Genomic DNA, 27,590 nt, shown 5'->3' with positions numbered 1-27,590 from the left:
TGTAAGCGGATTTGCGGCTGCCTAAACTATTTACACGTGGGTGAAATTTGCTATTGAGCCAGTGATTACGTCAGAGAGAACTCAATTAGCTGGTGATTATCGGTTTCGAATAACATGTTGACACATTAGTAATGATCTGGTAAGTTAACGACAGCTAAATTGTAATCAGAAAACAACTAGATAGAGATCAGAAATAGTGGTGTTATTTAATTTTGATGAGCAATATTTTAAACACAGTCTGACTTTGTTTAAATTGAAACCCCCTTTGTTACAGTTTTAATCTTAAAGTTAGTATCAGTTAAAATGAATGTCGCTAACGGTACAATTAAAACTAGTTTTACGGTTTAATCTCGCATTGCGTATTTCCATTGTATGTATTATTACCGACGTTTCGTATACTACTAATAATAATACTACTTTACTGAAAGTAATTATCCTTGGTACGGCTCGTATGTTGAGGAGGTTTCTCACTCTGGAGTCCTAACCACTGGTGGCTTATGCCGTAGACACCGAGACACCGCCACCAGCAATCTATTTTTTATATCCATCTTTTTTTTAAGTGAAAACTTCTTTAGAATCGTTGTGATTTCAAACCGGATGCAACGGAAAAAACGACAGGTAAGAGACACAAATACAAAAATGTGTAGGATGAAGCCAGCAAAGAATGAGACAGAAATATACATACTATTTAATACAGCGCCATCTGTGAGATTTTTTAATACTAACGTGTGTATGAAAGCTCTTGTAGTGAATTTTAATTTAGGACTATACGTGAAATTAAAATATCAATTCACAGAGGGCGCTACCTTACAATTATTTACTAATGACAAAATTTTACATATACTTAAGACGTTTAGGATAATTGTATTTTAATTTTGGAAGGTTTCACTTCTACCACGTGTGAATTGCACACATTTTGTTTTTTTGATAATGTGTCGTTAATTGTGTTAATAGATTTTATTTAAATATAGTGTAATACTCATGATGAGTATGACAGTATGAGTAATGAGTACAGATAATACACCGACTCGTCATGAACTTAATAAAAGTTGAAGTTATTTGTCAAGTGAATTTATTAATATATTCCTTTGAATACTGTATAAACTATTATATGTATGTATGTGTGGATATGTGCATATGCATGTGTATAAATATGTATACACATATATTTGCGCTTATGTATGGTATGTATATATTTTTGTGTATGTATTTGTAATTTAATATAAATTTCATTACACCTACTACTGTTTACTCTGCACTATCTTTGGGTGACTGGTAAAGAATGTCCGCCAATGTATTAAAAATTTACATGAAGTCTAGTAAATAAATAATTAAAATACTACTTTATGAATACATTACTGTTTTCATGGTCACGAACACAGGACAGTCATACAAGACGCGAGATTAAGCCGTAAAAGTTGTTTTAATTATGTCCACAGCTCGCGAAAACCGATAAAATACTATTTCGCTAACGAATTTATCGTCGAAGCTTATTCCATCCCACCTCCGGGGGAGGACACAAAACTCTGACACAAAGAAAGAATTCGAGGAAAAACTTTACAGCAAAATGGTATCAAAAGCTTACACGCTATTGTAAAGGACAAATCTAAAATAGAATCGAATGGTCCAACGGTATTTTGCGCTAAGTAATCCGAGAGATAGTTTGAGGTTTTGGTATATCTATATAGATTAATTTCTAAAAACGATGGATCGTCAATAGAAAATATATTAAACTAGTAAATGTCGGTGCTTATGCTCTAATTTACTAATTCTTCTTCTTCTCAGTCGTGTCACTCTTGACAGAGTGGTCGTGATCGTCATGTAGTGTTGGAAGGGGCAGACTTGATGCGTCTCACGATGTCGCGCCATCTCTCCCTGCTTGAGGCCATTCTACTGCACTCATTTAGGGGACCTCCCACTGCAGTTTTAATTTGGTCGGTCCACCGCATTGGTGGCCTCCCGCGCGGTCTTGTACCATCAACGGTTCCCTGTACAACGATTATTTTTAATTACTAATTTACTAATTACTATCTTAATTTACTAGCCTCAAAGTCCTGCGGCCCATCTGATTGTCAGTTGTTACTGTCAGGTGACAGCAATGCCGGACACAAAGCCTGTAAGCTTAGAAACATACGCGTTGCGGTGTCAAGAAATACCGAATGCAAAATAAATCGTAATGAATATCATTTTCCAGTATTGTAGTAATCTTTTCCTGTTTTGGCAAACCACGAGGTTGTTATATCAACGTTATACATACCTTTAATACATATATTATTATAAACCTTATAAGGTTAATGTCCTACATGATCCGCCAATGAACAGGTCATTGCACTGGACAGCTTTGCGATATGAATGAAGCCTTTCCTTCGTATCTATATATAAAAACGGGAAGCAAAAACTTTGTATCCCTTTTTACGAAAATTGCGCGGACGGAGGAGTCTGAAATTTTCCACACTTATAGAGAATATAGAGAAGAAGTGCACAATGCTAATATTTTTTTAAAATAATGCATAAAAGATACATTAAATCAATAAAGAAAACATTACACATACTACATACCTTGTATTTGACGCACACACGCATGCATATTATTTATTGTCAAACTTTTGTTCTTGACGTATGTGGTCAAATTGAAAATAGATTAAATATTGTTTGTCTTTATTAATATTTTTTTATAGTGTAGCCTTGGCGAAATTTGTGATTATAGAAGTATAAAATACAATCATAATAGTGTACAAACTTACAATTCCAATTAATTATAGTCGAATTTCGACTACTGCAGGACCTCTAGTAGAATTTCTTAGTTTACCTGCCCCAGGCTTAAAAGTTACTTAAAGAATTAACGACGCGAAACTCGCATGTTTCGTAGTATAAGAATTAAAACAAAACTTGATCTACAAGTTTGTAGCGGTAGCTATTACAGAACACGAGGAGAAGATCCGGAATATGTATATCGAGGGGTGAATGAAATGCTATTTGGTTTAAGCGACATTATGCAACATTATAGGAGAGCCATTTATAGTTCAATATTTTTAACAAAAAAAAAACCCCGACAAGAAAGTTCTTTGGCTATTTGAATGGGGTAAAAATTAAAAAAAACGAATTGTTCGAAAACGAAAACAGGCCTATAGTTACAAAGATATGTGGCGGTAGCCATCACAGAACAGAAGATATTTGACAGATGCCTGAATCTCGCTTACGACATTTTCAAGGTAAGCTTGCATATATACAAGTTCCGAACAACAATATTCGGACCGTCGCGCGTCGGTCTACCGAGCAATATCACCCGCTCGGTGGAAGATCTTCCTTTCGTCGTTATAATAATAATAATAACCCTTTATTGCTGTTTTACTTACTAACTTAATAAATTACTTAATAATAAATTAAATTTAAATTCAACTTCAAGTATTCCGTTCGGCGTTCGGTGTGGTTTTCAAAACAGCTTGTCTCTCGACAAAGGCCTCCTTTAAAGATTGCCAATATTCTTTATTTTTGGCCATTCGACTCCAATGCGGGCCGGCTACTCTTTTTTTCATCTTGTCAAATGTCGCGTATTAAGCGAAATGTCGTTTAAATTAAATATCCTTTCATCCCTCGATGTGTATATGCATAATATGCAAACATATCTTGAAAATGTCGACAGCGAGATTCAGACATCAGTCAAATAACTTTGTCTTCTATGATATCTACCGCCATAAGTTTTCGAATGTGTGTTAAACATCAAACGTGTACTTTAGTTGACAAGATTAATAAACGTTTTTGTCTGTTTTCGTAAACTTTGAAGTTATGCTCCAATATTAACTGCGATTTTTTTACTGGGAGATAGTAGAGTCGCGTCTCTTTTCTTCTAAAATTGTGTTTAATTTTACAGAGTTTAATCATAGGCAATTACAAATCACAGTATGAGATGCATAGTTAAGCCAATAATTGTTATTATGATATGCTGTTTATCAACGGCGAGTATTGCATATACACAGAAACAATGTGAGCCGGAAGCCTATTATGATCCTGGTCTATTAGCATGCCAGTCATGTCCGGCCAATTCTTCAATGATTACGTCATTAGACGGTAAGTTGACCAATACATATTACAAAACATAAAATATGTAAATAAAGGATTATATGTAAGTATTATATACGTAGGTACTTAATATTTTAAACGTTAAAGTGTGTTTTGTTTGTGTTTTTTTATTGCTTAGATGGGCGGACGAGCTCACAGCCTACCTGGTGTTAAGTGGTTACTGGAGCCCGTAGACATGTACAATGTAAATGCGCCACCCACCTTGAATGGGTCAGGTTTGAGCCCCGTGAGCTCACAATAATTATATTCATTCTATGTATTACATTTTCACTTTTATTTTGGTACTAGCGACCCGCCCTCGCTTCGCTTCGGAAACATTAAAACACACATGAAACCAAAAAAATATTTTTTTTTTTTTTTTAAAAAGTAGCCTATGTTCATCAGGGACAATGTCGGCTTCTAATGGAAAAAGAATTTTTCAAATCGGTCCAGTAGTTTCGGAGCCTATTCGAAACAAACAAACAAAAAAATCTTTCCTCTTTATAATATTAGTATAGATATAGATTCACACTGAAAAAAAAAGACTATTTACAACAACAAAAAATCAAACAAAGAAAACGAAAATCGGTTGACAAAGAAAGGTGAAAACGGCATCGCGGCAGTCAGCTGTTAGGTCTTTTAAATAAATCTGGTTCCCAATTTTAATACATATGCTTCAATTGATGATACCCAATACCTATTTCAGAATAAATAAACAATAAAAGGCTTAACTGCGTTTTCTGTTAAATGATAAGAACATTTAAAACCCTAATCTCTTTTAAAGTTAATATTAAAAATAAAACAATAAACAGTATTAATCTATCTATCTATAAATATAAAAATTAATTGCTGTTCGTTAGTCTCGCTAAAATTCGAGAACGGCTGGACCGATTTGGCTAATTTTGGTCTTGAATTATTTGTGGAAGTCCAGAGAAAGTTGAAAAGGTAGATAAATATGAAAAAGCTCGGAATTAAATGAAAATAACAATTTTGTTTTTCCTTTGCTGTGTCCCCCGTCGGACGGATTCCTTTTGTTTGTTTTAAGTTTATTTTATACAAAAGTTTAGGTATTTTATTTGTCGATTGAGGCACTACGAAATCTGCCAGGTCAGCTAGTAAACTATATAAAACTAGACTCTCTTTTTTACTCCATGACAGACTTCATGACACTGAATCACACTGAAGAGAAATCATTTTTATAAACTAAAGAGTTTTAAATAATAAAGGTTTTTCTTTACACATATACACATAACAGAATAGCTGCTAATAGTTACTTAATAAAAAAAGATAGTCTGTTGATTGTCACAAGAAAAAAATTGTAACCGTTTTGTCTCTGCTTTTATATCCAGGCTTTGGATGTAGATGTGATGAGCACAGCGTACCAGTAGGCCCAGCGAAATGTAAACCCTGCAATGCCACTGAGCTGGTTTCAGCGGATCGAAGCATGTGTGTGCCCCGGCGATGTCAGAATGTATCCGGTAGATTCGTTTGTCGGAAATGTCCTAGTGATTACATTTCAGGTGAGGATAATCATACTGAAACGATCGGAATTTGGTTAGAAATATAAATATGACAGTATCTATACTAATATACAAATCTACAGTGGTTTTTACGGATGTTCCGTTATAACTACTGAACCATGCATCCGATTGACTTGAAACTTGGTATCCGTGTAGAAAATACATGTACTTAATGGATAGGCTAATATTTATATGAGTGTTGGACTCGCTAATAATAATGACAATAAATAATAATGTTAATTTTAAATGCCCAGGGAATCGGGCAATCGGGCGAGTACGGCTAGTAGTTTTATAAATACTAGTGGTCCCTTGGTAGTCGAAATTCGACTGTAATTAATTGAAATTATAAGTTTGTACATTATTATGATTCTATTGTCAAAGACTATTATACTTCGAGATTTCACCAAGACTACACTTTAGACAAATATTAATAAAGACAAACAATATCTATTGTCAATTTGACCACAGACGTTAAGGAATAACGTAAGTAACAAAAATTATGCATTTGTGTGTGTATTTCAAATACATGGTAGTGTGTGTAATGTTTTTATTTATTGATTTAATGTATTTTTTATGCATAATTTAAGAAAATATTAACATTCTGAACTCCTTCTGTATATTCTCTATAAGTGTGGGAAATTTGATGCTCCTCCGTCCGCGCAATTTTCGCAAAAAGGGGTACAAAGTTTTTGCTTCACGTATTAATATGTAGATAGTGTTTACGCTAAAAAAGGAAACGCAAATAGTGTTTTATAAATATAGTGTTTAAGCTGAAAAAATGTAAGCGCAGAATAGTATTTCTTCAACAATTTACGTGTAATTGTTTTGATTATACTGTTCCACCCTTTAAATCGAGATGCATGACTGCTTCGGGTCGAATATAGGCAGCATTGTGGCAACTAACCCGCCGAGCTCACGACCCGCCCAAACCTCAGTAATTCCACAAATTTTCATTTTATTACACAACGTTATTGCGTCACCGTAGAAGTCGTTCGTGTACTGATGCATTTAGAATAAATAATAGTTTAAAAAAACTAAAAAAATACGCTTTTATAGAAAATCGAACTAAAAAATAGAAAATAAATTTTGATAAATTTGAATTAAAAATAGTGTAAGAAAAAATGATTTTATTGTAACAAAAAAGCGTGGGGTGCATGGTATCAGTAGTTATAAATATTTTATGAACATATATGAGTAGAAGGGCTATTTTGATAATATCCTGAAAAGCACATATTTTTCATTTTTTAGTTGAATTTAAATTATTTCAATATATTTTTTTAATAATAAATCTTCGGTCCTTAATGACAAGTATGCTAAATTTCGACTTAATCCGACGTTTTGAAGGGGGTCAAAATCATGTTCAAAGATTCCATTACATACATACGTCTGAAGTTACTAAAAAAAGCGTATTAAAAATTGAGAACGTTATGTTTATAGCGCTAAATTTGTTATACATGTTATTTTGCGTTTTTATATTTCTTACTTCGATCAATAATAGTACTATTGATCGAAGATTTCTAGTTAATGTATTTGACACAGTGACACAAAACTTCGACGGATCGCCGATGAAGGAAGTTCAATGCGTGAAGTGTGCCCGAGGTTACAAAGCCGATAACAATGTTTGCATCAAATGCGAAGGATGCGCGTGCTCCAAGAATGAGATCGTGATACGAGGGATTTGTGTGCCGAAAACATTCTTGAACACGAGACCGAAATACGAAAAGACCGTGCTGCATCCGTTAGTTCTATTAGATGTTATAAAATACGAATATTTATGTACGGTAAGATTTACTAGATGATGAACGGAGCTTTGCTCGATTTTTTTTTGATAACGCCATCTTGTTGTGTCTTTAAAGCGGTTAGTTGCCCTCAATTAAGAAAAATAGTATTATTATTCGCCAATAGATGTCGGGAAGAGTTGATTATTGAAAACATGAATAAAACAACATTTTCTGAAAATAAATCGTAGCTAGATCGATTTATCGCCCCCGAAATCCCCTGTATATTAAATTTTATGAAAATCGTTTGAGCCGTTTCCGAGATTCAGATTATGTAGGTATATATTAATACAAGAATTGCTCGTTTAAAGGTATAAGATAAACGTCTACTTCTGCTTATTTATCAAGTGCATTCATCGTCATAAAATACCTGAACTTTCTGTCGTACGTTATAACTTTCAGTAAAAAATCATAAAGAAAATGTTAAATTAAAATAACAAATAAATTATTTATAAAAACTTCGTATTCAACCCTAAGTTCAGTAGAGTTTTAATGATATCTATGAGAATTATAGGTTGCTTATTTTCTTTATTATGGTATAACAAAGGCTGTAAGTACATTATTTGAATTCACTTTGATCAATCTCAATTTATTATCAGTCACAGAAGTTTTTCACTGAGAGTCTCGTCAGGTCCTCGTTAAACTCATAATGAGTGCAGATTTGTATTGAAAAAACATTTTTTTTTACACAACCTATAATCTTTGTATATAAAGCTTTGTTTTTTCGATATGCTGAATCATTTAAATTTAAACAATAGGGACACCTACACGCAGTAATATCATGCACTTCAATAATATTTGTTTTCTGTTTTTAGCAAAAAGATTATCGCGCGTGCCGTACTTTAGCCAACATATGTGTGAAGAATTTCTATTTAAACGACTTAGCGGGGCCGTGCCGGCTTTGGCTTCAAACTAAATTACCAATTATAAAAGGTAGACTTACGTACATAAACTTTGTTGTGAAGTAAAGTAGTAGTAATTAAAAATATTATTTGAATGCTATCTGTAACCTGAACAATATAGATAGATAAAAGTTCTAGAAAAAATAAGAGCGATAATTATTATATATTAGTTCTGTGGTTCGTTTCAGAGCTGTGCGTGGATATTTTTGCTTAACTTGTGTTAATTTATTGACATTTAACAATTATCTTGTGATTTCTATTAAGATTACACTGATATTACATTAAGCTGAATTTACTGGTGGTAGGAACTCTTGTGAGTCCGCACGGGTAGGTACCATTACCCTGCCTGTTTCTGCCGTGAAGAAGTAATGCGTTTCGGTTTGAAGGGTGGGGCAGCCGTTGTAACCATACTGAGATCTTAGAACTTATATCTCAAGGTAAGTGGCGCATTTACGTTGTAGATGTCTATGGGCTCCAGTGACTACTTAACACCAGGTGGGCTGTGAGATCGTCCACCCATCTAAGCAATAAAAAAAGTGTGTGTGTCCGCTCCGACGCACGACTGGAGTTTACTGGATATAAAAAATTAAACGAAACAATACGAGAAATAGTTCTATATTACGACAACACGATACACTACAGATTATTAACAAATTAACGAGACACAAAACAAACGACTAACAAATATATGAAAATACAATAATGAGAGAAACGCGCGATCAGTACGAGGCTTTGTGGCGGACTGCCGGCGCAGCAGCCCGGCGTCACCTGCGATAACGCGGCCGCGCGTTGGCTCCTGATTGGCGCGCGCACGCATCACGCAATCAGGAGCCAATCAGGCGCATAACGCATTTCGTGTGACATGCTAGTACGATTTTGATTGGCGCGCGCACGCATCACGCAATCAGGAGCCAATCAGGCGCATAACGCATTTCGTGTGACATGCTAGTACGATTTTGGTCCCCATAATTTTCATACCCCGGGCCTATATATGTAAATCGATTCTAAAGGAGTAAACTCCAAAAAAAAAAAGTGTGTGTGTCCGCTCCGACGCACGACTGGAGTTTACTGGATATAAAAAATTAAACGAAACAATACGAGAAATAGTTCTATATTACGACAACACGATACACAACAGATTATTAACAAATTAACGAGACACAAAACAAACGACTAACAAATATATGAAAATACAATAATGAGAGAAACGCGCGATCAGTACGAGGCTTTGTGGCGGACTGCCGGCGCAGCAGCCCGGCGTCACCTGCGATAACGCGGCCGCGCGTTGGCTCCTGATTGGCGCGCGCACGCATCACGCAATCAGGAGCCAATCAGGCGCATAACGCATTTCGTGTGACATGCTAGGCGCATAACGCATTTCGTGTGACATGCTAGTACGATTTTGGTCCCCATAATTTTCATACCCCGGGCCTATATATGTAAATCGATTCTAAAGGAGTAAACTCCAAAAATAAAAACATTTAACAATTATCTTGTGATTTCACTTATGATTACACTGATATTACATTAAGCTGAAACAAATTTGGTGTAAATTTAAATTTCCTAATGTTCACTAGGTTTACCAGCCCTAATAATTGAATCGTCCGATGAAAAGCAATCGTGGAATACGGATTTATCCAGCGGGAAGGTTGGCAAATAGTCTTTTTGGTTAGAAAAAAATATAAATGAGTGATCATTTAAAATTTCTCAAAGTTTAATCCTGTTCATTTTCAGAATGAAATTAAAATAGCTGTGGCAGTTTATACGAAAAGTGGTGGACTTAAATTTCTGAGCGACAAGAACGTAATTTCACCCTGTCATTTACCGGTGAAGTTTAAAATAGGCGATGATCTTTCGTGAGTTTTCTATTTGCTTACTTTTATTTATGGCGGGCATGAGAAATGTCTTTGTGTTTCGGCTACGAGCACCAACTTACACCCTGAAGTCTGTTCGACCACTTTACGCTTTTAAAAAAGTCATTTTTTATCACTTCACCCTGAATAATTTTTTATAATCATGACAACGTTCATGTAAAAATCAACAATCTTTTGAATAAATGAAAATTGTTGTCATATTACTATGTATACATTATTTCAGATTCGATTGTTCCATAAACATTACAGACTTAACCTCGTCGAGTTTTAATGAGACCTTAGCGCCTTTTATCTCTTTCGAAGATAATTTCGAAGCATTACCAGTGTCTTTGAAGAAACTCGATGGCCAATACGTTCAGGTAATATTTATGTATATATCATTATTTTCAGTCCGAAATCTCTGGCTATTGATCCCGGTTATTTAAAATATAAACTTTAATGTATATTGCGGCTTGGCATAGTCTATTTACAGATTATGCTTTTGTGAATTTCTTACATTATATTTATAATAAAACATTAATACGAAGTCGATTGATTGATGTTCTAGTTTATAAGGTCGGGACTAAGGTATTCAAACGACTGATCACTTCTAAGTATGATTTATTACTCCTCTCCTAATTAAACGATACAAGTTTATATAAATGCTTACTTACTATGTCACATGTTTAATTAGAGGATGAAAAGTGAATTGTTGATTAAATTTAGGTTTATTTAATCTAGAGGACACCACATGGCTCGTGAACTCAGGTTATTGCCCGGTTTTTCATTCACCCGCCTGGTGCAATAAAACGTTTGAAAATGTCTCATATTTTTTTGATATACAATAAATTACCCATGGAACTTATGTACATATTTGTGTTATTATCTATAGTAGTGGTAGGATTTATCGTAATAATAACTTTCCCGCTTGCAATTTGGCGTTACAATTTTTGTTGTTGTAGAAAAAGGATTGGCCTAAATATAAACTTTTTTTTTTCAGAGACAAACATGGCCGTCCTATAGATTTCGTAGATATTTCTTAGTACACAAAGAGCTCTCTGCCGTATCTAATATCAGCAATGTAATTTATCTACGGACTTTATACATGCGTTTGAGGTGAGAAATCGATTGATTTTATTTTTAGTAACGAATTTTCGGTTCATCTAGATTTAGCGATTATCAGAATCACATAGTGATCAGAATCTCATAGGCATCACAACGTGGATGTCGTTACCCATCTAGGGGTACCAGGTCGAAGTCACATTGAACTGTATGATGGTGGTCCCACCTTTTATACCCGGACTGCATGAGTGTTTTTTGCAGTAGACTTATTCAGAATGGCTGCACATACCCGTGAGGTTGTAAATGGTAGGGTGTATTAGAAGCACGGGAAGATTTGTGACTTCGATCAAGGCAGGTGTCAATGTAGATCTAACCGGGTTCTGATTCCGATCTCCTCGGACGTCGGGTGTAAGAGTGCAGTGGAGTCGTTTAGTGCGGTAGGACCGTAAAGATTTCCTTGGGCCCGCGGTTTGCTCCCAATATCTGCAGATCGACAAGTCCCACATAACACGCGCAGCCCCTGAGGTTGGGCACATGGCCCGAGCAAAAAAATAAAAATGTGTGTGTGTGTAAAGTCACACACGGAAGAAGTGAAACTTATAAAATATAAAAATAATCGCAAGGGTCAACCACTCCGCAGTGCAATGGAGCAGCCGCACCCCGGGGAACCGCCATGATCATGGTATCCCGACGGTAGGTAGGTATGATATAACAAGAGAAATACGAGAACGTCTATCAACTGTGTAACATCTCGTCACCGCGATTCAGGAATTGTTGAATTTACGTTCAGCGACATGTAACCGAAAAACGTTACATACGTTTTTACGTGCTCTAAAATTCCTCCCTACATCGATAAAGAAGTATCACTTCAAAAAGTTTTAATATAGATGGTAACCACATCACGCATTAATCATCGAATAACAATTGACAAAAAAGATGAACGTGAAAAGTTTCGAAGTCTAAGTATAATTAGGAAAGTTGTAGGCACGTCATCTTGCGTGTTAAATTTAACGACGTGGAGCAGACGTGCCTGATGATGTTGTAATTTGTACCGCGCAATTAAGCCGTTGCTTCAGAAATTGCTGTTTCGTATAAATATTTATTATATTATTATAATATTTTTAAAATTAGATATATATAGTTTTTGTTTTCTAATCTATACTAATATACAAATCTACAGTGGTTTTTACGGATGTTCCGTTATAACTACTGAACCGTGCATCCGATTGACTTGAAACTCGGTATCCACGTAGAAAATACATGTACTTAATTGATCGGTTAATATTTATATGAATGTTGGACTCCCTAATAATAATGACAATAAATAATGATGTTAATTTTAAATGCCCAGCGAAGCGGGCGAGTACGGCTAGTTTATGTATAAATCGGAACATTCGTTCACGCTATTGGCATTTGTCGGTGCTTTCCTTGAACAAATTAGATTGATGGAAGGTAGATACACTGTAACTGCCTCTCGGATGTTTCCGATTCCTGAAATAAAAGAAGACTACCCTTTTGAAACGAAAAAAAAAAAAAATGAAAGGTTTACTGTAACAGAGAGGTTACAATTAGCTATTGTTGCTTGAAGAGCATCTGTTTTGCAGTGCGGCATCGTGGAGGATTCGCGTTCCGTTGTTGTATTTGCTATGACCAATTCGCGGCTCGTTTGATAAGTGATTAATTATTATCTTTCCCGTTTAGAGCAATACAGAATAAACTGAAAAGCCTAAAGCCGTAAGGAGACGAATAATCTTATGAACTATTCACCAGACTTCAAAATATTTCAATAGATTGCTACAAATGCTTTATTTAATTGATACTATCAACTTTATACGATCTTTAACCCCTACAATTATTTTTTAGTGCGGATAGGGACCGTAAACTTTTGCAATAAAATTAAATCTACTCAAACTAGTAGTAAGATCATAAATTATTTGCCGAATTTCGAGGCCATTGTCTTTATTGTCTAAGAATGAGAAAGGGTGTATCAAAGATTCTCGCAGTTGAATTTGAAATTACAGTAGGTTTATAATAAATTATGTTCAATGAAAAAACGTTTAGGTTATTTAAAAAAGAACTTTGAATTAAATCTTTTCACATAAATCTTAGTTTTGTTTGTTAGTTAAGCTGTGCTGTTTCTCAAGGGCCAGTGATTAATCAGATCCTATAAACGATAAATAGCAACAGCCGCTACCCACCATGAGACATATCTTTTCCTTCAGACTGAAAAACACGAGTGCTTTGTGGCAGAAAGAGATAATATTATTATAGTGATAACTACCAATATGGGTATAAAATACCCTTTTTTTTATTGCCCTTGTAGGCAGACGAGCATACGGCCCACCTGAAGGTGAGTGGTTACCGTCGTCCATGGACTTCAGCAATGGCAGGGGCAGAGCCAAGCCGCTGCCTACCGAAAACCCTACCAAGAGATAAGATTGGGGGGGGGTAGAAAACTACGGGTAAGCTTAGGTCTAGAGCAGCACCATCACGATCAAACGAGGCAGAACATGGTGTGACTATGCTACATGGTTTTTTTTAAATGACTGTAATAAAAACTCAACATAACAATAACCGTAATTATTATTACGTTACATTGTGTATTCCTACGTATATTTATAAATGTATGTGTATATGGCATTTGTGTATGTATGTGTGTATGTGTATATATTTTAATTGATTGGTAGGTAAACCGCGTGTATAGATGTAGTGAGATATTATTTACCTTCGGGAAAACTCGGATCTTTAACGGAATACGATGGCACCCGAACAGTCAATGAATAATTGTATTAAATGAGTGACATTTTCATATCCATTAACATGGAATTTTATTGTTTAGTGTCAACTGTCAAAATGAATAATGTCATTGTACTGAAGCTATTTGAGAGAGCACGATAATTACGAACTTTTCCAAAAAAATACGAAGGGAAATTCTTTCTCACTATACCTACCTATGATTCGTTTCCAAATGGTTCTTTTCCACCTGATAGTTGTCTGGAAGAGATCGATCTTAGCGATAAGGCCGTAATTATACTTTTTTGTATTTAATGTTTCGCATTGTTTTTTTTTTGGTGTACAATAAATAATACTCTCTCTCTCTTTCTCTCTCTCTCAAATTTTCGAGCTTGCTTTCTTCATAGACACAATATCGATTTGTTGTTTGAATGTGTCTTTGAATATCGAATAAATTGAACCAGGATTGAAAAAGTCAAGCATGCGACGGGCGGTCTCCGTTTGGAAATTACCACGGAAACCGAATACGCCAACGCGATGACTTCTAGTGCTACTTCGTCATTGAAGATTGAGCACCACATGCCGGATGCGGGTATTTTTCGAGGACTAGAGGTAAGATATATCGTCTTTTCGCATTAAAAGTGTACAATTTCCTAAAATATTCGAAGCTGAGTTAATATGTGGAATCACCAGTATTTTTCTCATAAATACTGTCAAAAGAGCGTAAATAAGCTTTAGTTTTTTTTCTTTTTTTAGTTTACCTATGTTTTGACTAATATTAACAAAATTGGTACATAATTTTATCTTACTTTAAAGATAGATAATTTAGCTGGTAAAAAAAATGTTGCAGAGGTGATTATTATTAAAAATATCACATGTTAAACCTATAAAACACTCTCCTGTAAAATTAGTAAGTTTTGAGATTATACAGTTTTAATACGAGAAGACGATATGTCTTTAATCAAATTCATGAAATTAACTTTACTAGTGTAGTCCCTCAGTAGTCGAAATTCGACTATAATTAATTGAAATTATAAATTTGAACATTAACATGGTTCTATTGTCAAAGACTATTTATTATACTTCTATAATCACAGATTTCGCCAAGAAGATTATACAAAAATAGACAAAAATATGTATTAAAAATAAACAATATTAACCTATTCTCAATTTGACCACAGACTTTAAGCTATAACAAAAGTTTGGCAATAAACAAATAGTACATACTGTATATAGGTATAGGTGTGTGTCAAATACATGATATTGTGTGTAATGTTTTTTTATTGATTTAATGTATTTATAATGACTGATTTAAAAAAAATATTAGCATTTTGCGCTCCTTCATTATATTGTCAGTGTGGGAAATTTCATACTCCTCCGTCCGCGCAATATTCGTAAAAAGGGGTACAAAGTTTTTTCTTCACGTATTAATATATACCTATACGTTATATTGATGAATGTTTATTAAACGTGTCAAGTTTAGCGAAAAAGTTTTTTTTTTTTTTTTTTATGCCATCACGCATTGCGTATTGCCACAGACAAAGGTAAGGAAACGGAATAGAAAAGGAAAAAAAAATTACATCGAACGAAATTTACATCGGATAAAGGAAAGGATCAGCAGGATAAAAACTATTTCTAATAAAAATTCTATGCTAAGCGAAAAAGTTATGAGAATTTTAAATTTTTTCTCAAATGATTATATTGAGGGATGAAAGGGACATTTTTGCAACTATAGGAGAACTAGTTAAAGATTAAAATTCGGAAAAAAATTAATAACAAAAAAGCTTTTCGGTTTTTTTTCCCTACCTATGCTGATAGCCTTGAGAGGCGATTTCAGCTCACCCTTACGTGTGTAGGTGAGCTCGCGGGGCTCAAACCGGAGTGTTGCTAACACTGACCCTAGCAAGAGTATTGCTTCGCAGAATCTACTACCGGAGCCCATTTTCGGCTATTTGAATTTAGTAAGCTTAATTAAAGTTCAATTAAAAATATCGAACTGTTTATGCTAATACTAACTAAAACGCACCTTTAATTACAAAGATAAATGTCGCGTTTTAAGTGAAATGTCGCTTAGCCTTTCACCCTTCGATATTATTAATTTACTTACGCTTTACACAGATGCGAACGTTTCCTAATGTTTGTTTTTTTCTATGTAAAACAGATTTGGGGCTTCGTCCTGGGTACATTGACATCCTTATACGCTTTAGTGCAATGGCGAGGCGTGGTGCGTCGGGGCGCATCCTATGCCTCTGTGGTGCCATTAGTATCGGCGGCACTCGCTGACACATTATATTTTGTGAGTTTACAAACAAATAAATACATTATTAGTTATACTAATATATAAATCTACAGTGGTTTATATATGGTATATAAATCTACGGATGTTCCGTTATAACTACTGAACCATGCATCCGATTGATTTGAAACTGGGTATCCATGTAGAAAATACGTGTACTTCATGGACAGGCTAATATTTATATGAGCGTTAGACTCCCTAATAATAATGACAATAAATAATAATGTTAGTTTTAAATGCCCAGCGAAGCAGGCGAGTACGGGGCTAGTTATTAGCTAAAATTAGGTTTATGATTTCGAGCACTTTTTGCTTATGAGTCTTTAGGTAGTGCAATATTTAATTTGTCGACGATTGTATCCATCAATATGTACTATGCGCCCTGTCATTTCGAAGACGTCGTGGCCTAAAGGGTAAGACGCCTGGTATGTTCGTATCGTACGAAGCGACTGTGTTGGTGTTCGAATGCCGACAGGCAGGTACCAATTTCTCTGATGAAATACGTATATTTTTTTATTTTTTTTTATTGCCTTCGCAGGCAGACGAGCATACGGCCCATATGATGGTAAGCGGTTACCGTCGCTCATGGACGTCGGCATTGTCAGGGGCCGCTGCCTACCGAATGTTTACCTACTTAACAAACGTTTATGATTTACTTCCACGGTGAAGGAACAGCATCGTGTAATAATGGCAATGGTAGGACATATGTCTGCCGTGAAGCAGTAATACGTTTCGGTTTGAAGGGTGGGGCAGCCACTGTAACTATACTGAGACCTTAGAACTCTTATCTCGAGTTGAGTGGCAGCATTTACGTTGTTGATGTCTATATGAGTTTCGGTAACCAATTAGTACCAGATGGGCCGTGCGCTCGTCCATCCATTTTGGAAACGAAATAATAATAAAATTAAATTTGTTTGTTTATATTTTCAGTCTGCGTTAATATCGACGGTTCATGCATTAGCCGCAGAAGCCGGTACACTTCCACTTGTCTTACCGCTTTCTAAGCGAGAGGAATCTATTATTAAAATGTTAATTTATTCATCTGTTTCGTTAAAGGTTTATATCATTTTTTATTATTTTTCTAGAACGCAAAATAGTCACTCTCATTCTTATTATACTTCTAGACGTTTTTAATTATATAACAATTAAAATACGATAGAAATCGGAATGCTCGAATTACTCGCAAGCGTATATTAAAATTAATCCATATATAATAATTATTATTATGCTTTTATATATTTTGATTTAAAAAAAAAAGATTTCATTTTCAGGCAATCAAAGTTGTTTGGGTGAATTGGAAGCAGTGTCGAAGCGATATATTCTTTTTGGATTGGTCACTATACAACTCTCCGTGGAGAGGTAAGATGATTGCGAGCAAAGGTTTGACAAACAAAAGAAAAGTTCTAGAAAATTAACAATGAATTGTATCGTAAGTGTACATTGTGATAATATTGTACGTGTATACTTATTTTTAATAGGATTATTTGGATCAATCATCGCTTTGAAATACAATACAAATCGACATTATTTATTTTAGTCTCTTCATAAAATATTTCTGTTATCAGTTCGAAACATAATAATGTAAAACATATTTTATTAGTCTATTATTACGGAAAGTATTCTATAATTGTAAAATGGCTTTGAGATTAAAGCGTAAAGGTAGTTTTTATTATGTCTACAACTTGACAAGACTCAAGAAAGTTTTTTTTTTGTTATAATTTACGGAACTTCGGACGGTACCAGGTCTTTTGGGGTCAGCTAATAAAATTATTATTTTTAAATCAAGATCGAAACGCAGACTTTGTAATACTCTTTTCCGTACTGTGCTAGAGAGACATAAAAGAATACCCATGACTATACTACACGTGTTTTCACTCTGTTGCACTTTTGTAGTCCATAGGGAGCCCTACTGAGATGAATGGTAATTTGGTCTTAAGATACAATATATTGATCCCCTACTATCGACTTCATACATTCTCGATGATTCGATTTTAAAAAAACATACTTACATATTCTTGAGCCACTGATAAAATCAAATATTACGGTCTCAGGGGAACGCAAGGGACGTCTGAGGACTGCCTTCGTTTTGTGTGAAGATTTCGCGAAATGTAAATTTGTGATCATTCAATAAATTCAAAACTAGTTGGTTACAACAGTCAACAAACACATTAATGATACTAATTTTATCGAGCTTACTAAAAAGTTAAATACGATATATCTTTTATTTATACCATTACCTATATTATACCGATATAACATTTTCTTTCAATCATTTTGATAAAGCAAACAATTTTTCGAATTTCAAACTTAATGTTCGAGAACGTTCGCACTCTTTATAGTGAAAATATTTTGAATCCTAGATGAAGCCGTTGTTTATAAATCAGAGTACTGGAAGACATCATGTTTGGTTAGAGAATGGAGCCTCATGCAAACAAAGAGAAAAGCTCCACTGGGCTACACGATTACTATAGTTCTACTGATTCTCTACGTAAGTAAAGCGAAGCAAAATGAATTATTTTTAACATTATTTTTTTTAGTTTAGTTGCAGCGAATTGCAGTATTTTCTTTACTAATAGTGCAAGAACATTGTAGCGGGTACCTATCATACAACATAAGATATTTGATAGATGTCTGAATTTTGCGAAGTCCCGAACAATAACATTCGACAGTCCGACGGGACTTCGCCAGATCTTCGGTCTACCGAGCAATGACATCCGCTCGGCGGAAGATCTTCCCTTGGTTGTAAATCTCACACTGGTGACCCGGACCGAAATTTATCATTTGCATCAACGGCATTACGATCTACAATTTTTAACTGAAGATTCTTGTCAGAAATACATAGGGTGTACCCATCAATACGGACTAATACTTACTTAAGACTTACTGTGCAAGTTTTAAAATACTTTCTAGGTATTAAAGCCGTGGAAATCGTCTCTACCAAAAAGCGATGGGTATAAATGGGCAGTTACTGCCATAGCGTGGTGGTCTTCGTACTCAATTGTTTTTCTCTTAAAATGGGTGCTAAATAAAGTAGCCGGTTCAGACGCAGAAATCCTGCCGAAGAGTTGCACTGCACTGGATGTGTCCGTGCTGGTTTTTGAGGAGGAATACTATGCTCATTATGTGCACGGAAGGTTTGCTTTGTTTATTTTTATTTATTAAGTTGCACCAACAAAGTGATCATCAATACAAAACGTTAACAAACTGACAAAAGTTCATGGCAGATGTCACTTCAATTATATAAAAAATTATATACTCAGTATAGTTCAGTATTCATATAGAGCAATTCTTTTGTGTTGGCTTAACTATACTATATACCCATTACGGAAAAATTTCAAAGTATTTTAAGCACTAATTAATTTTGTGAGCATTATATTTCAGAAACGACGAATCAAAAGAAATGAGAACGCTGGCTGGTCCTCTCGCAATTTGTCGGATCGTTTGCTCTACACAGTTAAGGTAAAATAAAATAAAAATTTGGCATCATTACATAAATAGATATCGATCAAATTTAGAAACAATGTACACTTAAACTTTTTTTATAAATACATATATACATCTGTGTATTTAGTAATTATATTAAGATACTGTTCTTTGGTGTAAGCCTAGAACAATACACACATGTACCTATAGTGATAATTGGTTAGCTTTACAACTGTTTTAAAAATAATCCATATAAGGTTTTAATGGAAAGTAAAATTTGAGAAACTGTCTGAAATATAGGAAAATTCACAAACATTTTTTTTGTTGCTGGTACGGCATTTTTTGCGGCGAATTAATAATGATTTCCGACTTAAATGGTGGAACAGTCACTATAAAAGTGAGACTTAGAACTAATATCTCAATCAGGCGGCTCTCATCAAATGGCGGCATTTTCGTTGTTGATGTCTATCGGCACCAATAAAACTAAATGTGTTTTAAGATGATTCACCTGTCTTAGCAAAGAAAAAAAAATTGCATACGACCAACTGTATCCACAAACTGAAAATAAATTGTCACACATCTATTTATTCCAAAGTATTTCGGCTACAAGTTTATATCTACGTTAAAATATTGTCAAATTGCGTATGCTTTCAGGGCTGTCTACAAACAATTATCAACTGTGACTCCAGGTATTTATAAATAATCAACTTATCGAATTTTAGTATGAAATATTGAACTCAAATGATAATATTTCTTTTATTTTATAAGGCGCAGGTCTCGGAGTAGGCGAAACAAAGCAAATAGTTCTATCCAAATTTCTAGCAGCTTTCATAGAAAGGGTTAGTTTGTTATTTTCAAATAAATAAATAAATGGATAATCAGTGACTAATTATTGGTTTCAATACAGGCTTTAGATGGTATGAGTTGGGTTGCCAGCGAAAGAACGTTCCTAGAAAAACTTCTAGGAATTGAACTATCGACCCGGGAAACTGGTAGCACTAGTACTTTACTATATGATGACAGTAATACGCCTTCCTGCTTCGCTGTTACGTGGTAAGAGAATAAAGTCTTAAATAGTTATAGATATATCACCTAAATTCACTTATCACTTGGATAAGCAGATTTTTTTTCCGATAGCCTTGAGAGGCTATTTCAGCGTAACCTTAACTATATAGTAGGTGAGCTCGTGGGGCTCAAACCGAAGAGTTGCTAGCACTGACCTTAGCAAGAGCAGTGCTTCGCAGAATCTACCACCGGATCGGAAACGCGACCCACTGAGAAGATCCGGCGAGAAACTCAGAGACGTTGACAATTAATAAACAGCTAATCCGATTCAAATTCCGTCACTGAATACAATAATATGTTTTATTTTATTCAGGTAACTAATACATTTGAGCAACTTAAAACTCAAAGGTAGATATATATTTTTGGCAAATAAGAATATCGGTCAGTAGCAGCATTTGTGTTCCGAGAAATAATATTAGAATCTTGTTCGATTTATCAAAAAAAAAACAAAAACAAACTCTCGTTGGAATATCTTGATTTCACTTTAAGCAATTGTCACAATTTATTGTTATGTTTACGTTCTATTATATTTACGAACATTTAAGGCTGAGCTTGGCTCTGCCGTGAATGTTGGTAGTTCCTAGTCTCCTAGGAATGGCGTGGCACGGTCAATGAAATTACATAAAATATGAATTAGAAGCATACCGACCTAGAATGTGCTGTCAACTTGTTAGCTATTTACTTATTTATTTATGAACAGAGCAAAATGTTAATACAGTTTGTTAATGTTAAAATTGTTTGTCCTTCCTACTCTATGGGCTTAAAATTAATAACCACATGACGCCACACACCACACACACAGCTGTATATTGTATCGGGTAAAGTTCTAAATCAATGTGATGTACTTCATAATGAAAAAACAGTAAAATCTAAACTCACTTTACTTCAATACACACACGCGTCTAACTGAAAAAACCCATATCTCAAAACGAACCTATTTTACTCGAAAGTAATTCTCTTGAGAAATTATTTAAATTCACTGTAATTAATAATTACAAGTTTGTTCAAAACTAACTGTGCCCGCGGTTCGGTCTACGTCGAACTCAATTTATTTCAACTAGATACAATTCTAGATGTCACTCTGTTATTCGACAATACGATCAAATGATTTATATAAGTTTTCTTTGTATTAGTATTTCTGCGTTTAACTGTGCCTAAGTATTATTTCATAATGTTTTTATAAATTACGTGTTATAATATGAATAAAGCGTTTAAAAGCATAAACTCGCCACACACACCAAAATTTTAAATTTAAATATTCTTTAGTCCCCGTTATTGTCTATTTTTATCAACATATCAGTTAATTAATACAGGACACAAACATTTTTGTTGTATGTGGATAAACCTTTATCTGATAGTTGAGAAGTTAGACGAAATAAATACTTCAATAGAACGTTGTTCGGAAGCCTATAAGTTTTAATTTTAAGACTTATCCAACGACCCTGTATTGCTCTAAATTGTTTTTGTTTTAGTCTCTAGATTAAAATAACTATAGGATAGTCTGTCATTTAGAAATTATTATCGCTAGTAAAAACCTTAAAAAAAAAACTAAACTGATTTCGTAGCGTGGACGATCGTGTATTACATCGCTCGTCACCCCGATGGAAGTTAAAGACTTGATCAAAGACCTACGTCCTCGCAAGGCTCCCGGTTCCGACGGTATATCTAACCGCGTTATTAAACTTCTACCCGTCCAACTCATCGTGATGTTGGCATCTATTTTCAATGCCGCTATGGCGAACTGTATCTTTCCCGCGGTGTGGAAAGAAGCGGACGTTATCGGCATACATAAACCCGGTAAACCAAAAAATCATCCGACGAGCTACCGCCCGATTAGCCTCCTCATGTCTCTAGGCAAGCTGTATGAGCGTCTGCTCTACAAGCGCCTCAGAGATTTCGTCTCATCCAAAGGCATTCTCATCGATGAACAATTCGGATTCCGTACAAATCACTCATGCGTTCAACAGGTGCACCGCCTCACGGAGCACATTCTTGTGGGGCTTAATCGACCAAAACCGTTATACACGGGAGCTCTCTTCTTCGACGTCGCAAAAGCGTTCGACAAAGTCTGGCACAATGGTTTGATTTTCAAACTATTCAACATGGGCGTGCCGGATAGTCTCGTGCTCATCATACGGGACTTCTTGTCGAACCGCTCTTTTCGATATCGAGTCGAGGGAACCCGCTCCTCTCCACGACCTCTCACAGCTGGAGTCCCGCAAGGCTCTGTCCTCTCACCCCTCCTATTTAGCTTATTCGTCAACGATATTCCCCGGTCACCGCCGACCCATTTAGCTTTATTCGCCGACGACACGACTGTTTACTATTCTAGTAGAAATAAGTCCCTAATCGCGAAGAAGCTTCAGAGCGCAGCCCTAGCCCTAGGACAGTGGTTCCGAAAATGGCGCATAGACATCAACCCAGCGAAAAGTACTGCGGTGCTATTTCAGAGGGGAAGCTCCACACGGATTTCCTCCCGGATTAGGAGGAGGAATCTCACACCCCCGATTACTCTCTTTAGACAACCCATACCCTGGGCCAGGAAGGTCAAGTACCTGGGCGTTACCCTGGATGCATCGATGACATTCCGCCCGCATATAAAATCAGTCCGTGACCGTGCCGCGTTTATTCTCGGTAGACTCTACCCCATGATCTGTAAGCGGAGTAAAATGTCCCTTCGGAACAAGGTGGCACTTTACAAAACTTGCATAAGGCCCGTCATGACTTACGCGAGTGTGGTGTTCGCTCACGCGGCCCGCACACACATAGACACCCTCCAATCCCTACAATCCCGCTTTTGCAGGTTAGCTGTCGGGGCTCCGTGGTTCGTGAGGAACGTTGACCTACACGACGACCTGGGCCTCGAATCAATTCGGAAATACATGAAGTCAGCGTCGGAACGATACTTCGATAAGGCTATGCGTCATGATAATCGCCTTATCGTTGCCGCCGCTGACTACTCCCCGAATCCTGATCATGCAGGAGCCAGTCACCGTCGACACCCTAGACACGTCCTTACGGATCCATCAGATCCAATAACCTTTGCATTAGATGCCTTCAGCTCTAATACTAGGGGCAGGCTTAGGGACCCCGGTAACCGTACTCGTCGAACTCGACAAAGAGGTCGACGTGCAACCTAGCCCATGCATCAGCCCGCTGAGTTTCTCGCCGGATCTTCTCAGCGGGTCGCGATTCCGATCCGGTAGTAGATTCATTCGCGAAACAATTGCTCTTGAGTTGTTAGGTCTCCTTCGGAGGCGCTCGGGCAGTTGTTAGCAAATCCCACCCCTCTTGGCTGAGCCTTTGCTCGCCCACCTGTCCTGGTGAAACTGGAAAGGCCTTCGGGCCACCAGTAAACTTTCAATCATAAATAAATAATTACATCGCTGAAAACACTTAATTAATGCTGTAAGCATTTCTATTACGAATTGGGCTACCAATTTATTGGTTTATTGATTTATTGATCATTGATTTATTGTCAATTATTGGTTTATTGATTTATTGTCAATTATTGGTTTATTGATTTATTGATCATTGATTTATTGTCAATTATTGGTTTATTGAGCCGAAATAAAATGGAACACTGTCAAATAATAATAGTTCTTATTTAATCTCGTAGGTGGGGTGAAGAATGGACACTATCAACATTTGACGCGATGTTCTACAGTTGTATACTTGTAGCGACCGATGAAGAAATATTGGCGGCTTTAATCACTCTTATACTGTTCCAGGTATATTTATTAAACAACCCAACACTGTTTCGCCTTTTCACAATTTTAAGCTAGGTATGTTTTTTAGAGAGCACTGGATGTTGACGGCAGATTATATAATTACTTTTCACAATACGAATTGCTGTACTGAATAGCCTGCTTTGTTATACACTGGGATAGAATTTAAACATTTAAAAAATGATAGTTAACCAGGCGAATTGCGTCATATACAACTGAGCTAAGACGTCTATACAGACGTAACCGGCACTAACTTAGATCAAAGTATATTTTTGAGTTTTGCTTATACGAGTCAGATGAAACTGAAAAAAATATAAAAGTATAAAATCCTACTAATATTATAAACGCGAAAGCTTGTTGAATTGTTTATCATAGTCCTACAAAAAAGCCCGCGACAGCGTATATCCATCTTTTATTTTTATGCCATTATCGCTAATATAGTGAATCATGAATTTAAGAAGAGGAAAGATTAGATTTTTTTTTGTTTGTTACTGTCAAAACCAGATTTGTATAAAAGAAAATTCAATAAAATTAATAATAAATTACAGTTTCCGAAACGAAGCAAGGAGTAAGTAATAGTAGATGTTGAATGCAACCGGGAACGGTTATTTTAGCTGCGAAGTATAATTAATGATTTGACGTATAATATAAGCATAGTTTTAAAACATGGGACTTGGATTACATTCTAAAGATGTCCGGCGATAGATACGCCTTGGTTCAATATCCATTAGACAACTTCTTTTGCCAGTCCATGGTGATACAAAAAACAAATAGCCAAATTAAATTATTATCAGTAGCCACCAAGAAAAACGTATGTATTTGGACTTTTTAGCGGGAACGCGAGGACTGAAGTTGTGTGATTTGTTTAATTTTGTCTAGTGTTTCTTCAGGTTTAAATGTGTAATAACGGTGGTTTATTAACTATTTAATATCTGTGAAAGTGCACAAATTTGGGAAAATGAAACAAAGTCGCTGGACGTAACTTCACGCGATCCTCCAAAAAGTCCACTGAAAAATTCTCAGTAAATTACCACCATTTTACTGAGATTATATTTCATCTCATGTCATTTCATTTAATTTCATCCCAGTTCATTAATATCTCAAATTAATCATCTTCATTTGATTTCATTTGATTTCACTCCATATTATCATTTTTCATAAAAGTAAGAATATAAATTAAAATAAGACATGACTTAAAGGTCTTATTTACCAGGTCATAAAATCTCTTTAAAAAAACATGTTTTTTTTTCAGTTAATGAAGATTGCGCGATCGTGGTTCGGCAACAGAAACGTTGCACAGAAATTAGAAATTTAGTAATAAAACATTCTCGAAGAACATTAAACTTGCGTCTAACGTGTTAGGAAAACGTTATAAATGGACTCGTTTGTTGTGCTCACGTTCCTTTTTTGTTACATTAATTGTGATACATCTAGTAGCGATACATCGAGCAGCGATACATCGAGTGATTCATCCGATGAAACATCGAGTGATACGTCTGACGATACATCTAAAGGCACGTCAAGCGATACATCAAATGATAACAATTTCAAACGAGATTTGATAACCAAAGCAACAACAACAACAACGACCGACATTTTCATAACACCGTTTAATGACGCCTCCACAAATATCGTCCATCCGCTAGTATCCGGGGAGACCAGTCGTTCAGAGGAGATTTTAATATTCAACAACGTTCCTTTCATCCCTTTAACGATGACCACTCCAATGACAACAGCATTACCGAAAGGAACGTTCTACAATTTTGTCACGGACATCTGTGACGTATTGCTAACAAAATTCACGTCTCGTAGAATCCCTAAATACTTTAAAGTTTTAGACGAAAGCTTAAGGGGTCTCGGAACGGGTTACTTAATGAAGAAGGCGATCACAAGATTCCGGGAAACATTAAGAAAACTTTCGGATTACCGGGGACGAATTTTAAAAGTAAAATTGAGATATTTACGAAAAAACCTTCTTGATTGTACACCGAATATTTATGATTTTTTTCGAACTGTAAATAATATTTATAGTTTACGGGATACTATGAAAATCGATAAATACATTTATACTTTAAAGAAATACGGCGAAGGGCTTTCAGAACACATTGAGGATGACACTATACGCATTATGAGAGACATCATATTCCACAGATTCAGTAAACAAGGTGATAGCATTAAAAACGATATTCAGTTAAAATTCAAATTGGCAATCGCAGAATACATGGATGGAAATAAAAAAAGGTTTAATGAATTTCAAATAGAGACTCCTACATTGATGCTCGGAAAGCCGTAAATGCAAACCGTGAAATTAAATTTACATATGAATCAAAGAAGTCAATTCAAATTTATGAGATTCTCGTTCTTATAATTTGTATCTAACAAAAATTTCAAACGTGTTGACGTAGTAAAATACGTAGAACGGTATGAAAGCAAATAAAAAATAAATGAATATGATAAAAATTTAAATGAAATATTGTTGTTACTACATAATTGTCAAAATTAAGCAAATTCGATTATGTAACGATAATAACAAATTTGAAGGCTCAAAATCGTATGGTAATTCTATCGCTTCATAGCGCTTATTTAGTGCTAACATTCACAATATGTTTCTGTCGGAGCTATTTTACTGTTTATCTGTACGTTCATAGATTGGTTGAATTGAAAATAAAAATTCAAATAAATTTTACGTATTTTATTTAAACCACTTTCCGCATTGTGGCTGGTCGAAAAAATTGCATAGACAAAGCGTCCGAGCCTCGGACGAGACAGAACTCAGAAAGGAGTTTCATCCGCCTCGCCCATCTCCTCGCCGCGCCACTTAGAAGTCATGTCTCAAGGTTGGTGGAGGCATTTACGAGGTTGATGTCTATGGACTCTGAGCACTTCACACCAGGTATACTGTGAGCTCGGCCATCTACCTAAGCAATAAAAAAACCATGTACCTATGCAATTCACTCGTGGTAGAAGTGAAACCTTCAAAAATGTTGGCTTCAAGATAATGAGCTAAATGTAAAGTTTTGGGAAGAGGATCATGTTGTAGGTTTTTATAATGAGCATAGTGATATAAAGTTTGATAATTATTTTACATTTTATTCGTATATATTACATAGATTTATTCAGAATGTATTAAGTGTGAATATTAGGTACGAACCAGAGCACAAAGAGAACTACGAA

At 35.5% G+C, this 27,590-nt stretch overlaps 1 protein-coding gene across 7 annotated transcripts; it reads left to right on the top strand.

The window, feature by feature from the left end:
- LOC114239348 (meckelin) lies at positions 1–27,097 on the top strand. 7 transcript variants are annotated; one of them, XM_089735279.1, is made up of 21 exons: positions 1–139; positions 3,872–4,068; positions 5,409–5,579; positions 7,119–7,360; positions 8,173–8,290; positions 9,837–9,907; positions 9,994–10,115; positions 10,357–10,492; positions 11,113–11,228; positions 14,372–14,519; positions 16,069–16,203; positions 17,131–17,256; positions 17,472–17,559; positions 18,561–18,688; positions 19,111–19,334; positions 19,582–19,659; positions 20,278–20,312; positions 20,392–20,462; positions 20,531–20,676; positions 24,308–24,419; positions 25,669–27,097. In XM_089735279.1, the coding sequence occupies exons 2-21, from the start codon at positions 3,903–3,905 to the stop codon at positions 25,729–25,731; spliced, it is 2,496 nt and encodes an 831-aa protein (XP_089591405.1). In that variant the 5' UTR covers positions 1–139; positions 3,872–3,902; the 3' UTR covers positions 25,732–27,097. The 7 variants fall into 7 exon arrangements, with proteins under 7 accessions (XP_089591405.1, XP_089591404.1, XP_089591401.1 ...); XM_089735278.1 differs by having other exon boundaries at positions 9,973–10,115; positions 20,398–20,462; XM_089735275.1 differs by having other exon boundaries at positions 9,973–10,115.
- Positions 27,098–27,590: the final 493 nt, after the last annotated feature.

Source organism: Bombyx mandarina, chromosome 19 (assembly GCF_030267445.1).
Source record: "Bombyx mandarina strain Sakado chromosome 19, ASM3026744v2".
Lineage (NCBI taxonomy): Eukaryota > Metazoa > Arthropoda > Insecta > Lepidoptera > Bombycidae > Bombyx > Bombyx mandarina.
Note: the sequence above shows the minus strand (reverse complement) of the source record. Positions and strands in the feature narration are given on the sequence as shown.

Bases quoted from the DNA above. Each gene is read 5' to 3' on its own strand.
- LOC114239348 (XM_089735275.1), top strand. From the start codon at position 3,903: ATGAGATGCATAGTTAAGCCAATAATTGTTATTATGATATGCTGTTTA. The intron at 4,069-5,408 runs GTAAGTTGACCA...TTTTATATCCAG, and splicing joins AATGATTACGTCATTAGACG to GCTTTGGATGTAGATGTGAT. The intron at 5,580-7,118 runs GTGAGGATAATC...TATTTGACACAG, and splicing joins TCCTAGTGATTACATTTCAG to TGACACAAAACTTCGACGGA.